The sequence below is a fragment of the Boleophthalmus pectinirostris genome, unplaced genomic scaffold (genome assembly GCF_026225935.1).
Source record: "Boleophthalmus pectinirostris isolate CB_2022bp ecotype Guang Dong unplaced genomic scaffold, ASM2622593v1 HiC_scaffold_9, whole genome shotgun sequence".
NCBI classification, from domain to species: Eukaryota; Metazoa; Chordata; class Actinopteri; order Gobiiformes; family Gobiidae; genus Boleophthalmus; species Boleophthalmus pectinirostris.
In genome coordinates, this window is record NW_026571541.1 from 11,042,991 (window position 1) to 11,060,297 (window position 17,307).

The 17,307-nt window shown below is 38.4% G+C and overlaps 1 protein-coding gene across 1 annotated transcript in view; it reads left to right on the plus strand.

Annotated features, from left to right (window-relative positions):
- LOC110154558 (acyl-CoA synthetase long chain family member 3) overlaps nt 1-16,745 on the plus strand; it is a 30,295-nt gene extending 13,550 nt beyond the window's left edge. The window contains exons 4-15 of the mRNA XM_020918555.2: nt 1,482-1,591; nt 1,989-2,127; nt 3,456-3,606; nt 4,730-4,853; nt 4,987-5,058; nt 7,144-7,283; nt 8,109-8,281; nt 10,909-10,983; nt 11,338-11,529; nt 12,393-12,507; nt 13,018-13,175; nt 13,706-16,745. Of these exons, the coding sequence (XP_020774214.2) occupies nt 1,482-1,591; nt 1,989-2,127; nt 3,456-3,606; nt 4,730-4,853; nt 4,987-5,058; nt 7,144-7,283; nt 8,109-8,281; nt 10,909-10,983; nt 11,338-11,529; nt 12,393-12,507; nt 13,018-13,175; nt 13,706-13,863 (1,607 nt within the window). The 3' untranslated portion in view covers nt 13,864-16,745. The remainder of the gene's footprint in view (nt 1-1,481; nt 1,592-1,988; nt 2,128-3,455; nt 3,607-4,729; nt 4,854-4,986; nt 5,059-7,143; nt 7,284-8,108; nt 8,282-10,908; nt 10,984-11,337; nt 11,530-12,392; nt 12,508-13,017; nt 13,176-13,705) is intronic.
- Nucleotides 16,746-17,307: the final 562 nt, after the last annotated feature.

The window sequence follows — 17,307 nt, forward strand, 5'->3', positions numbered from 1 at the left end:
CATTGTTTCAAGATTTTTTTTTTGACATGAATAGTTGTTTTTGAAGGTATTTTTTTGCAGTGCAGTTTGGTTCAGTTATAGGGATGAATCGATATGATACTGGTATTGGATATTGAAAATTTGGAGGGATAGATAGTGGATCGAATATCGGTGTTCAAGATTTCAGTTTAGCCCATTTTGGTTTTTAAACTGGTATAAAAATGACATGAAAACATCTCATAGTATTAAAGTGTTCTGTAATCACTTTAAATGATAAATACCAGTTACAAAAACATACACTGTTTGTGTTTAAAGGAAATAAATTCTGATTTCAGTCTTGGTAGATATTTAAAGCCAAAGTATCGACATTGGTATCGGAGAAGAAAAAGGTGGATCAGTGCATCCTAAGTCAGATACATACATACATACATACATACATACATACATACATACAAACATACATACATACACACACACACACACACACACCACGCACACGCACGCACACACACACACACACACACACACACACACACACACACACACACACATACATACATACATACATACACACACACATACATACATACATACATACATACATACATACATACATACATACATACATACATACATACATACATACATACATACATACATACATACATACATACATACATACATACATACATACATACATACATACACATACATACACAACACATACATACATACATACATACATACATACATACATACATACATACATACATACATACATACATACATACATACATACATACATACATACATACATACATACATACATACATACAGACAGACATACAGACAGACATACAGACATACATACATACATACATACAGACAGACAGACAGACAGACAGACATACATACATACATACACACATACATACATACATACATACAAACAAACAAACAAACATACATACATACATACATACATACATACATACACAAACATACAAACAAACAAACAAACAAACATACATACATACATACATACATACATACATACATACATACATACATACATACATACATACATACAACATACAAACAAACAAACAAACATACAATACATACATACATACATACATACATACATACATACATACAAACAAACAAACAAACATACATACATACATACATACATACATACATACATACATACACAAACAGACAGACAGACAGACAGACAGACAGACAGACAGACAGACAGACAGACAAACATACATACATACATACATACATACATACAAACATACATACATACATACTTTTGCCATAAATAATACAAAAATAATAAATACTAATAATTAGAAAAGCACAAACTTGTCACATACTTTTTACAATAGAGGTCTGTCTTAGTGCTTCCTATTTAGATGATTCCACTTGGCATTTTCTAAACTGTTTAAATATTCTGTTACGGACTTGTGCATTTTCTCATGTTATTTTGTCAGTGGTGACCCTTTACTCCACTCTGGGAGGTCCAGCCATCGCCCACGGTCTAAAAGAGGCAGAGGTCACTCACATCATCACGAGCAAAGAGCTGCTAGAAACCAGACTCAAGGTACCAACACATGGAGTTAACAATCATACATGCTTTCATATATGTTTCTTTCTACTCTCATAATTAAGGCTTCAGTGACTAACCAACTAATTGTTACTAGACAAATCTGTAATTCTCAATACACGGTGGCTAGTACAGCAAGAAGGTCAAAAATGCAGGGCTCTGTTTTGCTCCATTGAACAGAATCTGTGAATAGCAAATCACCTTGGTTCTGTCTGAATGTTGTTAGATTTGCCTCAGTCTAGTCTTCAAAAAACAAACTTAAGACTATCAAAAATAATGACTACCAAGTGTTCAAGTCATTTCCCTTGTGAATCAATAAAGTTTGGTTAAATCCAAGTGTACTGTTTGTCAGTCTTGTAGTGTATTATTTTATGTTATGTTATGTTTTGACCAGGCCATCCTAATAGAAGTGCCCAGACTCCAGCACATCATTGTAGTGGATGACTACCCCTCCTCATGGCCCGGTTTCCCGAGAGGCGTCAGTGTTCACAATATGGAAGCTGTTCAGAAGCTCGGAGCAAAGCCTGAGAACGGTATGTTTATTATCTTATGGTAAACTGTATTTTAATCATAATATGTTGGATACTGAGCAGAGGATGCAGAGAAGAGGGTCAGATGGAGCAGAAGATGCAGAGGAAAGGGTCAAACAGAACAGAGGAGAGGATCAGATGGAGCAGAGGAGTAGAGGAGAAGGTCCAATGGAGCAGAGGATGCAGAGAAGAGGGTCAGGTGGAGCAGAGGAGAGAGTGTAATGGAGCAGAGGAGAGAATCAGATAGAGCAAAGGAGCAGAGGAGAGGGTCAGATGGAGAAGAGAAGCAGAGGAAAGGGTCAGATGGAGAAGAGAAGCAGAGGAGAAGGTCAGATGGAGCAGAGGAGAGGGTCCAGTGGAGCAGAGGATGCAGAGGAGAGGATCAGAGGAGTAGAAGAGAGGGTCAGATGAAGCAGAGGAGAGGGTCAGAGGGAACAGCAGATGCAGAGGAGAGGATTAGAGGAGCAGAAGAGAAGGCCAGATGGAGCAGAGGATGGAGAAGGGAGGAGCAAATTATCAGTCAAAATGTCCATGGTGCTTATATATGACAAAGTAGCCTTAAAGGTGCACTAGGTAAATGTTCTGCTTGTTTTCGTGGAGATGTTATTGCTTATTCTGAAAATGTCCCACAGTATAGCATACATTTCTCATCTATCTATTCAATTTCAGGTGTAGATCAATTTAATGCCATACTATGGAACATTTTAAGCAAAGCAGTAACATTCTTATGGAGACAAGTAGACCCCTCTCCAGAAAGGTTACACAGTGCACCTTTTAAAATGCACAAATTATACACATGTCTTTGAATGTTTACCACAGAAATGTAAATAAATACCAACAGAAACATGCACAGCTACAGAGATGTTGTGTCTCTATGTGGTTTTAACATAGTGAGATAGTTTTCCTGTTTTGGTCGAGTGGGTCGTGTGAATTAGACTTGTTAACATCTGGATCGGATTAACAGATTCGATGCCCGCCTGAGACCAAGGAAGAGCACTGTACTCCTCCATGTCTTTACTGTGACCTTTGAACCTAGAGACCCTTAAACACAGAGAGGAGGGAGGAGGGAGGGGCGGATGTAGCTTCATGGAGGAGAGGTTTGCAAAGATTTTCCCAGAATAGCTTAATTGATTGAGTGATGGTATTCAATCTGCAATGATGATGTATTTTAAAGTAAAGTAAGTGTGTGGAGGCTGAAGGAATATTATAAACTTGAATAAAATGTATTGTGTCTACTCTGGGCCTGTGTTTCATTTGTGCACATGTCCAAGTTTCATGCTGGGTTGATAGTGTGAGCTCAGCCCTATAACAGTTCTGTGTATTCCCCTCAGCTTCTTGTGAGCGTAAGCAGCCTCTCCCCTCAGACATCGCGGTCATTATGTACACCAGCGGCTCCACAGGGGCACCCAAAGGAGTCATGATCTCCCATAGCAACATCTTGGCGGGAATCACGGGCATGGCCGAGCGCATCCCCAACCTCTGGTGAGTGGGCAGATACAAACAGGTTTTAACCACGATATAATGGATCTCCCTCATCATTATCACACTCAGTTGTGTCATGTTGTGTTGTGCCATGTGTGTTGTCAGTTGTGGTCTGCATTTGAGTCACTAGTCTACACCCTATTCCAGCTCACAGCCCTTTATGTCAAACATGTAAGGTTATAAAATATCACATAGGCCATTTACACTGAACAAAATGTGTAATGATTATCTACTTATGGTAGGGCTATAACAAGTAAATTGATAGATCGCAACTAATAGATTACTGAAATAATTGTAATAATTGAGAGAAGAGGTTTTAGGACACAACAAATTTATTAAAAATCTCAGTTTTAAACAACAAATCAGCCCTCATTTATTGTACAGTTCAATACTAGGATAGCCAGGCTGGCGCCATTTAGTGCCTCCACTCAATTTAATTTCTCTCCAGCGAATAGGTCAGGAATCGGAATACAATAGACAGTTCACACAAACCCCAGAAATGTGAGTTCAGGCACCAGCCAATCAGCGAAGAGCCATACATTCTGTGTTGTGAATGATTCCCAAGATCAAGCTTTGAAGGCCAGAACAAAAAGAATGTTTGGTGAATTTTATCAAGGGGAAAGACATTGTTGCCCTTCTTCCTACGGAATTTGGGAAAAGCTTAATATACCAGTTAGCCCCGTTAGTGGCACATTACATATGTCACGACCAAATAGCAGCGATTGGTTAAATGAAAAAAGTACCCGCCTACCGTCGAGCGAACGAATTCTAACACTGTGAGGTCAGACTGTTTCTACGAAATGATACCGGCTGATGAATCAGGCTAATACTAGGAGCCTTAAAGCATAATATATCTTCTTTGAGTAATCATCATCATCATGTCCTGCTACACAAAAAACTGAAAATCGAGGCGGGTTCAGCAGACAAATTAAATCCTTTGAACAGGAAGTCAGTGGACCAGTTTCTATTACTTTTCGATCATTGTTGTGGTTTACAATGAACATAATGTATAATAAAGATGTATGGCTATGCAATAGTTTATCACTAAATACAAAATACAAAAACCATGATATGTTGTGTAACTTTGGTGCATACATCCATGTGAGTACCTGTCCTTTCACAGTGAGAAGGACACATACATCGGGTACCTGCCCCTGGCCCATGTGCTGGAGCTGAGTGCGGAGCTGGTGTGTGTCTCCCATGGGTGTCGCATTGGCTACTCCTCCCCGCAAACATTAGTTGATCAGGTACAGGCCAGAAAACAGGATTTTAATGTAAATTTCTTTAAGACAAATTCATGAATGTATACTAATGTACTAACTCGCTCTTTCTCCCTCTCCTTCTCGATCTTTCTCCTTTCTTATCTTTATCTCTCTCCAGTCTACAAAGATAAAGAAGGGAAGTAAAGGAGACACGAGCGTTCTGCAGCCCACTCTGATGGCAGCTGTCCCAGTGAGTTGCGATAACATTCATAACCGCACTATACATTTTTGATTCAAATGAATGAAATGAGTCAGATTTAGAAAGCTCTTTTGTTCCTTCTCAAAGCATTTCACAACCAACGAAGAACAGAGTGAAAGAAATTGAATATCACGGTGCGTTCGAGGACTTGAAAAATCCTGAGAAACGCTGTGAACACCCCCGCTCTGTAATCCTAGCGGTTGGAGGTCAGAGGGATGGAGTCTGAAAATGTAAACACAACGTGACAACAAACATCGCATATTCACACGTACTATAGGAAGAGCAAGAACGGGTTTGGTCCAAGTTCATTAGATCTGGTTCTAGTTCTGGTTTAGTCCTGGTTTAGTCTAGTTGGTTTGGACCTTGCTGTAATCCTTTTTTAGTCAATCAAGTCCATGTTTAGTTCTTTTTCGGTTTAGCCTTTTATAAATCTATCCTTGGTCTATTCCCATTTTAGTCCTACTTTAGACTTCTTTTCATTTAGTCCTAGTTTGTAGATAGTTTATACTCCTTATTTATGTCCTGGTTTAGTCTGCATTCTGTTTTGTCATTCACGTAGTAGCGTTTTGCATCAATATTGCAATTCAAAATGTCCTATATGACAGACAAAAACATATTCTTTCTTCTTTAATTTTCATTTAGTCCAGTTTCAGACCTCATTTAGTTCTGGTTTAGTTCTATATTCCCTCTTATGTTTGTTTTGTTAACATATGGGTTGTCGGTTCTACTTCCGCAGCTCCTCTTAGTCCAGATGTTTAATTTTGCCCTTTCCCCCATTTGTGTGTGGAGCCAAGTCATATGACAGATATCATTAGGCTGAGTGTGAGAGAGAAGAAGCAATTGTGGTTAAACCAAGACTAGACTGCAACTAAATTAGAGCCAAAACAAGACCAAATCAGGATTAAACCAGGATCAAACCAGGATCAAACCAGGATCAGGATCAAACCAGGATTAAACCAGAACTAAACCAAGACCGAACTACTTCTAAATTATGACAGAACCAGAACCAAACCCAAAATTAGATCCAAAACCTGGACTAAACCAGTGCTAAAACAACAACCATATCTGGACTGAACCCAGTACTAAAGTAGGACTAAACCCAGGATTTAGGTAAGACTAAACAATTTATAACTAAATATGAACCAAGAGTAAACTGCAACTAAATTAGGACTGAACCTTGGCCAGTCTGCACAAAACCAGAACTAAACCAGTGCTAAAACAAGGACCATATGTGGTTTAAACCCAGTACTAAACTAGGTCTAAACCCAGGACTTGAGCAGGACTAAACCATTTGTAACTAGACATAAACCAAGACAAAACTACAACTAAATTAGGCCAATCTGTACAAAACTAGAACTAAACCATGGCTAGTGCAAGATTAGACCAGGGTTAAACCAGGACTAGACCTGGACTAGCCCAGGACTAGACCAGAACAAGACCAGGACTAAACCAGGACTAAAACTGAACCAGACCAAGACCAAGAATTTAAGACTTAAATATGTGTATCTTATTTAAACCTGGATTCAACTACAACTAAATATGGATAAATGAATCTGAATCCAACCAGTTCTTATCTTGGCCTCAAGCAGAACGAAACCAGGTCTAAAGCAGGACCAAACTCAGACTAACCCCAGGATTAAACACAGATAAAACCAGAATTCAACCAGGATTTATCCATTTTAATCTCTTTAAAATCCTAAGGGAGGTTTCTGTTGGACAGTGACAGCAGATTTTATGAGCTCCATAAAGTTTGTTCCTTTGGTTTTGTGGGTCACTTTACGCTGAGAGTCCTACTGGGATCATGTTTGTTACCACAATACGGAGAGGACACATGTGGTAGATTCATTTTCAATTTGTATAGCCTAAATTAGTTCAGATATATTGCAAAAGCAGTTCTTAGGGTCAAAATGAGACTGCTCTGTGCTGTCTGCGTTACAAACCATTGTTATTTTTGTGAACCAGGAATACCATGCAGATAAGCAGTGGTGGATCATCTGCCAGAACAAAAAGTTACACAGTGCTGCTTTAAATGTAATCATCTATATAGATCTTTATTTCTTGTTTTTTTCCCTGTAGGAGATAATGGATCGTATCTATAAAAACATCATGGGCAAAGTGGAGGAGATGACGTACTTCCAGAAAACGCTCTTCACTTTGGCCTACAGCTACAAACTGAACCAGTTCAGCAAAGGCAACAGCACTCCTCTGTGCGACAGGTGGGACTAAACCAGGACTAAACCAGGACTAAACAAAGACTAAACCAGGATTAAACAAAGACTAAACCAGGACTGAACCAAGACTTAACCAGGACTAAACCAAGTGTAAATCAGGACTCCACCAGGGTTAAACCAGGGCAGAACCAGAGCAGATAGAGGGCTAAACCAGGACTAAACCAGGAATAAACCAGGACTGAACCAGGACTAAACCAGGACTGAACCAGAAATAAACCAGGACTGAACCAGGACTAAACCAGGACTGAACCAGAACTAAGCCAAGGCTAAACTAAGAGTAAATTAGGACTACACCTGGGCTAAACAAGGGCAGAACCAGGACCAAACAAAAACTAAATCAGGACCACTAAGGCAGAACCAGGACTAAACCAGGACTAAACCAGGACTTAACCAGGGTTGAACCAGGACTGAACCAGGACTAAGCCAGGAATAAGACAGGAATTAGACAGGACTAAACCAAGAGTAAATCAGGACTACACCATGGCTAAACCAGGGAAGAACCAAGGCAGAACCAAGATTAAACCCAGACTAAACCCAGACTAAACCCGGACAAAACCAGGATTAAACCAAGACTGAACCAGGGCTGAATCAGGACTAAACCAGGACTAAACCAGGTCTGAACTAGGACTCAACCAGGTCTGAACTAGGACTAAATCAGGACTAAACCAGGATTAAACCAGGACTAAACAAAGTCTTAACCAGGACTAAAACAGAACTGAACCAGGATTAAACAGAAATAAATTAGGAGTAAAATGTCATGACTACATCTCTAATATTTACAATATATTGACAGTATATTGTGTATTCCAGACTGGTTTTCCGTAAGGTGCGCTCTCTGTTGGGTGGGCGTGTCCGGGTGCTCCTGTCGGGGGGTGCTCCTCTGTCTGCGGCCACTCAGCGCTTCATGAATGTATGCTTTTGTTGTCCTGTGGGTCAGGGCTACGGACTGACCGAGACCTGTGGCGCTGGGACTGTCAGTGAATGTACGTGCTATTTTACTACTACTGCTTAGAGCAGTATGAATGGATACTATTAGTAAATGACAAAACTGGTATTTCTGAAGTAACATAATTCCCTTACCTGGCCAGCCAGAACCACAAAATATTACTCAACTCAGGTAAAATAAGTTATATATTTTGTTCTGAATTAAAAATTTTGGAGGGTAGATGTGAATTTCGAGGCTATGGATGGATTATCTCAAGTGGGGACGAAAGTTTTTCACGCTATTGTCACACAATGTAGAAGGGAATGGCTGGTCAGACAAACGATTTCCTTGACAAACAACAAAATATCCTGCCTTATTCTGCATATAAACTGCTAACCCTGTACAAACATGCTCTGAAATGTGATTCCAGTATTACTTTGTCAGTTCACGTTTCAGTCTTTTTGTCAATTCCTCAGTAGTTTAAAATGCGAATTATGAGCAGAATCCAATTATTTAAACATAAATCACACAAAACACAGACACACACACACACAAAAATTTTAATAAAATCCAATATTTCTAACATTTCTCAAAATTCAAGCCTATTTTTTCCCTCCAAAAGGTTATTTCAGAGAATCTTGTTCGGAAACTCCCTCCACTTGAATCAATAGTGCTCGGAAAGTTTGTCTTTTTAAATGGTTGATTTTTTCCTTCATTTAACCTCTGCTGCTCCAATCTGCAGACTCCTATGTAAGTCTGCGGAGTCCTTCAGTTATCAGTTTGCAGATCAGGGAGAGACTTTCCCACAGAAATAATGGAGTTTCCAGAGTTAAGACAATAGTGACCATGACCAGATAAGACAAAAGGATGATTAATGCTCTGTACGTGAGGTATTGGGTTTATTAATTATATAAATGTGAAAACTTTAATAGAAAAACAAATGAATCATACACTTTGTGATCATTTCCAGAGGGGTTTACTACTCAACCACTCAATTATATTTTAGTAACAATGTTCTGGTCTTAATCTTTTAGTTTTTCTAGTGAGAACCTAAACTTCATATACACATTTAAGAAGACATATGCTTTTTGACATTTAGTTTGATCTATGATCCCTTTTGAATCATAATTTTATAGTTTTGACATTGTAATGGTAATATTGCTCTAAACCAACTTGATAAAATAAGTAGGTTTGCACTTCGACTTCAGCTTATGGTTAAAAACTGCAGCTCTGCACAGGACAGGAATTGGCATTTAGACAAAACTATCACCAAACGACCTCCAAAAATATCTAACTGGATCCAGAACCATTGTTGTGTTTGACAAAAAATCTCATCTGATCTCTGAAGCTGTGCAAGGGTTGGGCATGGTTAGTACTTGGATGAGAGACCACTGGGAATATTGAGTACAACTTTTCATACTAATAAATAATTCATTGGTAGTATAATTACATTTATACATCAATCAGAACAATCAAAACATGAGAAATTATACCTTAGAACTCTGACCCTTTCCTCCATTTAGTTTTCAATCATTTATCATGATGGCAACAGTCCAGATTTTTAAAACACTATGACATCATGTGAACCCCTCCTATCACATCGTCCTGCATTATTCCCCAGGTCTTACCAATAGTACATGCTTGTGAGCCTGTTAGCCGAGGGTGGGTTTTCCTCTGGGATGTGGTTTCCATGGCGAGGGAGCGTGTGAGGTCAGGTTGCCGTGGTGACAGGATGAGTTTTTTATTTTATTCATTTATCTTAAAGGGATGTGTTCAGCTTTCATACTGTGATGTCAGATGGCGAGCGTAGGACCATAATTATGTTTAGGTGAGGTAGTAGGAAATTATGATTGAGTCCACAAACTTACTGCAGTATACATGGGTTTGGGTTTCAGAATTATGAACAGTTATGACAGTTGCCATAGCAATTAACAATACAAAACCAACTATTGCATATGTTTATATGGTCAATAGTCCTCAAAATGGAAACTAGAACCCATGAATACTTTTTGGTTTGACTTAACTTCTACTTTTTGATCTGAGCTTTATTTTAAAACAGTCTGACCAGAAAGAACTGACTTGGTTGGAATGACAATGGGTGAGATGATTTTTACTCTTAAACAAGTCCTTCTTAATAAAAAATAAATAAATAAAAAAAAAGTCACAAGCTAAACAGCATTAGACAACAGTATTTCAGTTAGTCAATCTCACCATTTTAAAATCAAACTCCTAAACAGGACCATGAACGCTCATTTTGTTCACAGGCTCCTGAAAATGTGCTGTTTAAGTCCATTTTGTATTTTTTTCTTAAGTTTTCAGAAAATCTTAAAAAACTATGGTAACTGCTGAACATTCTGCCATACACATACATTTAGAACACCCCCAGCGCCATGTCACTGCAAAGTATCAATAGATTGTGGTCATTTTAAAACAATTCAGTATTTTTTTTGTATTCATGTGACTTTTTGGTATTCAATCAGTCAGTAAATCTTTATTTATATAGCCTTTTACAACACTCAAGGAGACCAAAGTGCTTTGTTTTTATACTTCGTTGAGCATCTTGTTTCGATATGATTTGAGTGTCAATTAGTACCAGGGTATTGACTTTTGATAACCCTACAGTTCAAAACAAAATCAAATCAAGATAAATTTCATCTGTAATTGTCATGTTGTGTTTTGTTCTAGTGTGGGACTACAGCACAGGCAGAGTGGGAGAGCCTCTGGTCTGCTGTGAGATTAAGCTCAGAGACTGGGTCGAAGGTGAGTCGGACTTCAACCTGTCACCAGACTCACATCTTCTCAAAGTACTCGCAAAAGTCCACATTTATTTTCAGGGTTGCACCAAAGAGTTTTAATTCTGTTTTGGTTCCATTTGCTCAGCCCTAAGGTTGTCTAAAGCCTTACTGTTGTTTAATGTATTAACTTTAAAGTCACTGCTCTTGCTGTTGCTGTGTTGTAGTAATTTGCTTATTGTATTGAACTACACCTACAGTCCTTTTATTATTAAGGTAGAAACAACCACTCAAAATCCAAGTATAATCAGAATCAGTACTTGAGAAGCCTGATCTCTGCATCTCTGGGGACAAACCTTGTTCTTGTTATTGTGCATTTAAGCTGGATATCGGAGCACGGACAAGCCCCATCCCAGAGGAGAGATCTTGATTGGAGGTCCGAATGTTACGATGGGCTACTACAAAACTGATCCCAAAATGCAACAGGACTTTGAGGTGGACGAGACCGGCCAGCGCTGGTTCTGCACTGGGGACGTTGGAGAGTTCCATGACGACGGATGTCTGAAAATAATTGGTAAGAATTTAACATAAATAATGTAATAACATGGCTGCAGTGGCTGAGTGGCTCACGCTACAGAGCAAGAAGACTCTGGGTTCGACTCCCAGGTCACCCAGTTCATTCTGTTTGGAGTTTGTGTGTTTCTCCCTGTGTTGCTGCACTGAATTATGGGTCAAACGCAGAGTACAAATTTCCCTATGAGGACAATAAAATGTACCTTAACTGTATGTTCCTCTATGTCGGACCATCAACTAAATGTCAAATCCAGCTATAGGTACTAACTTGAGCCTGATGATATGATAAAACAAATTGATCATCTATTTTAGCTGTAAAACCTCAGTACCTGAATAAATGCTAGATAGATCATTTTAATATTTCCATACCATGGAACATTCCAGGCAAAGCAATATACATCTCCATGGAGACAAGCATGCCGCAAATCCTCTGCACGCAGTGTGCTTTTTTTTTCAGGACTTTGAGAATTTAGACTGCACTGTTCAGCTGTGGTTCATTTCTAGGGAAACATGGCCCCTGGCCCTCACTTCCTGTGTGTAGTTCACACACATTATCTGTGTGTTTAGTATGTTCCATATAAACACAGTCACATGTAACACTCAGCTGGACCCATGTCTGTCCCATAGGGCAGGAAGAGGAGCATGGCATGATTCCACTGAAATAGAACATTAAAATCATACTTCCATGGAGATAGATTTCCATAGGGACAATCAGAGTACCAAGTAAGAGTCAGGTTGTCGGGATATGATTCTCTGTATTTGTCAGTGTCAGTGTTTCTCTGTATTTTTGGCCAAAAAGTTCAGTGGTGGGGCTTTATTCTTACATGACTGTAATTGAGCCCTGTGCATCTGTCTTGTTTTCAGACAGAAAGAAGGACCTGGTGAAGCTTCAGGCTGGAGAGTATGTGTCTCTGGGGAAAGTGGAAGCCATGTTGAAAAACTGTTCTCTCATCGACAACATCTGTGCCTACGCCAACAGGTCTGTGAACAACACCTACTGATGCTGCTGCTGATGTCATCACTTCCCAAGGAGTGTTTACTGCTAACTAGAGGCACTGCTCTGTCTGAAGTTCTGTTAATCAAATTAGATTTTAATCTGAGTTTTGTTTAACACAATTTGACCCAAAAGAACTGACTTGGTTGGGACTTTGTTGAAAATGAATCAATCATGTTTTTCTTGAGTTTTCAGATAATCTAAAAACATATCAGGCTGCGTTTGCTAATGTGTGCATTGTCTCACTACTACTAACTGTTGAACATTCCTCCATAGACATATATGAAGTACCCCCAGCATGATATCACTGCAAAGTATCTATAACAGTATTACTATTATTATGCACATTACAATATATATACAAAATCTAAAAAGCAATAATTGCAGGTGTAGAAAACATAAATAGAGTGTTACAATGCAATGAAATCAGGTTCTTAGATGGTAAACTATGGCTTACAGTTCCTTTGTATTAATTTCATATTTCTTTCCTTTCAGTGACGAGACATACGTGATTGGTTTCGCAGTGCCCAATCAGAAGCACTTCCTATCCCTGGCGGAACAATATGGCGTCCGAGGATCTTTTACAGAACTGTGCAACAACCCCACGATGGAGGAGCTGATGCTCAAGGTCCTGACGGAGGCGGCTCTGGCAGGTGAGGAGAGACCGGTGGGAATAGAATCCAACTAGGCATTATGCCTGTGCCTTTTAAAATTATTAAATCTTATCCTGTACATAGGTTTCAGAATAATGAAAAATTTGAACCATTGCCATAGTGAATATCAATTAAAAGTCCTCAAAATATTACATATAAAATGCAACATGCTCATCACAGTGGCTGGCAGTCACGCTTCACAGCACAAAGGTTCTGCAGTTTCTCCCATCAACACAAAACATGCACCATAACTCAAATTCTCCAGCTAAGGTCGTCCTGACCAAGACTAGCTCAAGCTCTGGAGATGGGTTCACAGATGCTGTGCAGTAGTTGCTCACTGGTCCTGACAGTTTGCCCTAATGGCACTTGTTAAAGGATGAGTCATATGCTGAGAAAGTATTTCCCTCACCAGGAATCAATAAAGCATACTTTACCTTATTTACCTTATATATGTTGTGAAGTTAGTTGTGGAGAGCAGAGAAAACAAAGGAGGAATTTTCAGATTTTGTTCTTTATATTTTATTTTTCAGCTCAGCTAGAGCGTTTTGAGATTCCTCGTAAGATCTGCCTCAGCCCTGACCCCTGGACCCCAGAGACTGGACTGGTGACTGACGCCTTCAAACTCAAGCGCAAAGAGCTCAAGTCCCATTATAAAGATGACATCGAGAGAATGTATGGCGGAAAGTGACCAGGAAACAGGAAATTATCTAATTTCTTCTTCAAACTTCTCTTCCATTAAAAATCTACTTAAAGGACTTGTACCTGATTTTGATCCAGGAGTCATGAACATGTTTTAGTTTGAACTTTTAGCTTTGCCCACAATCCTTCCTGCTGCACCATGACACAGAAAACTACTGTCTGGGATAGTATCATGGAGTTGTTTCCTTCTAGTTTTCCTATCTTTACTTAATATAAAGAAGAGCTTTTCGGGGTTGTTTTCCCTTCTCATTTCCTCTCTCAGTTGTATTTGGAGTGCATGCCATGCATGTTTGAGCGATCTTTTAAGTACTTGTTTTCAAGACGCCATATTTCTGATCAACTCCAGTTTTCACCTGTAGTGGTATACGCCCACTGCTCTCTACTTACTTTGTTCTCCAATTACATTTTCCACAGGATTTGGCAGCATCACATAATCATTTTGGTACAAATGAAAAAAATATCTGCAGCTCACTAGTCTGATGTGCAGTTGTCCATCAGAGGCACCCACAGCTTCATGGCTCTTTGTTGTAATGAAATGTATGCTGTTGTCTGCTCCCATTGAGCACTGCACTTTTAGATGAATAATTGCAAATTATAACAGAATGATCCACAGGTGTCATATTATCTACAACTACAGCAAACACAAGCACAATAGTCTTTTAAGCTTTAAGCTTTTTTGCCACTCCCATGATACAGTCTCAATATTTCTTATTTAGCTGCTATAAATATACAATGCATAATGTAAAGAGCATTTTTCTTGACTAGAATAATTTAAATCAGGTACCAGCCCTTTAACAGTGGTTGTAGAGTTTGTTTACATTACAGTGTCCCCCATTAATATCCCTGACACACAGAGTAAACTGATATTAATGGGGACTCTTTATATTCATATTAACCCTTTTACATCCCTTTTACTTGAATCTGTATAAAGGTACACCATGTAATTTTCTGGTGAGGGGTTGGCCACCTGCTTCCCTCCATGTACGCAGATATTAATGCCATGAGGTGGGACGTTCTTGGCAAAGTAATAACATCTCTATGGAGACATGCAGGTGGCTCACCCCTCACAGGAAAAGTTATATAATACACCGTTAAATTGCACATCTTGACGTGATCCAGGAAGTTTATTGTCATTGTGTAAAACTGTTAGACAGACACACAATGTCTCTGACCTTTGACCTCCTTTGAAACTTTGACCCCTGAACTCCGCACGGGAGAGAGAGTGTTGTGTTGTTTCAGGTGGGAGTTATGAAACTGCCCCATGTGGTGATCTGGTGAACTCTCCACTCTCTGTTGGTTACTGATTATTTTTATTGTTTTGCTTTTTAACCAGAGACTGACCTACCAATGGTCTAAACTCTTTTATATGGCAACCAGCCACATTCATATTTTGACAGTGAATGAACACAACAGTATGTGCATTATATGTTATAAGGTGGGTGGATAGAACTTCAAATAAGAGGATCATAACTTCGAAATGGTAGAAGTACAAAGTATTGGTCCAAGAAATTACTCAAGTTAAGAGTAAAAATTATTTGGGTTAGGGTTAGAAAGAAGAAAACCCTATTGTCTAAACAAAATATCAGATTTCAAATTTTAAATGTATGTAGTACAGGAAGGACAAAACTCTAAATAATTCAATGTCCATGCTCCCACATGACAATTCTCCATAAATATACAAAAACATGATACAAAACTGTACACAGCAACTTGACAAACCTGATGCGATTTGCACTAGTTTAATTAGTGTGTGAACGCTGGTTATGAAATAAAACATATAAAACATGTTCACGTGTTGCTTTCGGCAGATATAGTATTTTCAAAACTATAAAAGGTAACACAGCGATTTACATATGTTTTGTGTTACCCCCATAGAAGTAAAATAACCCCCTCTTTAATATTTCAGCTACAGCATTCACTTTTAAAGCCTTTCTGCAGGTCAGGAATATGGCTTTGTATATATTCATTCACAACTACAATAACACAAAGCACAATATGAAATAGTAATATTTGTTTAAATATTTCAGAAAAATTAACTTAAACTGGTGTCGCTACAATGCCTTTGGGTATGGATTTTGTAATTTTCTATCTCTTCTATAGATCACTGTATGAACAAATGCACAAATGATTTTTCCCATGAACTCACTGGTATGTTTTATGGTGCAATAAGGAGATGTATGATTCTGGCCCTATATGTTAGTAGTAGTTAATTTAAACAAATATTTATGGGCAGACTGTGTAACTTTTCTCCATAGAGATAATACTGCTTTACCTAAAATTTTTCTCAGTATTGCATTAAATATATCTTTTTTCACTGAGAAAAGCACTTCAAAGTACAAATCAGATCTCTGGAGAGGTGAGTCTGCTCACTGTATGAATGTTTTTATTTTTAGACAGTGACGCATTTCACAGGGGAAAATTTGAGGCAAAACAATCACATCCCCAAGGAGACCCATGCACCAGAAAAGTTACACAGTGTGGCTTTAAAGTTTTCTTATTCTTCCTGCACCTTTTCATGAAATGCAGGTGTTATAATGGTCAAAACAGTAACAAAACAAAATTATGGCCAAAATGTTGTTATATATATATATTTATATATATGAATTAATTTGTAATAAAGATACTGTATCATCAGCATACAATATGCATATTTTGCCATTTCATTTCAACTGTTTTTGGCTAAGGATTTCTTCACTGTTGCCCTATTATGTGCCTCTGTGTGAGAAGTGACATTATTTATTGTCTAAACTTAATAATACATTTTCATAGGAACAAACCACTCCATAAATGTACAGCTGAACGTGCCTGTAACATGTGAGCGTGTCCTGTTTTTGTCTCTGCACGGAATAGTGGAATAAATAAAAGAGTGTTTGGTCTGAGTGTCAGATCTGTTATTGTTCAGGTTTATAAATGTGATGAGCACTAAGGCCGTATACAGACCTGCTTTAGACCTGGCTTGGATTTGGTTTAGTCCTGATTCAGTCCTAGTTTAGTCCTCGCACAGGTCTGGTTTTGCTGTCATTGTTTAGTCGTGGTTTGGACATAGTTTAGACCTGGTTTAGTCCTGGTTTGGGTGCTGATCCGATAGCCCAATCGTCTCATTTTAAATGATTTTATTTATACAATTTAGGGTGTGCCTTTATAAACAATGACGTATTCCATGGTGAATTTTGCCCATAGACATACAGTCTATGAATAAAATTATTACCAGATGTAAAAAGGCCCACTTATAAATATATTTGACAATATTATAACAAATTAGTAATTTGTTGTAATTATGAATGTGTTATAATATTGAAAAATAATGTATTAAAGTCCTGCACAGTACAACAGCTTCAGGACATAGTGGCAGAGGCATTAGGAGATGTTTTATCTCACTGTTTCTAAAGGCAGATTTTCATCATATTATATTTACACTATGTTTGAGGCCTGT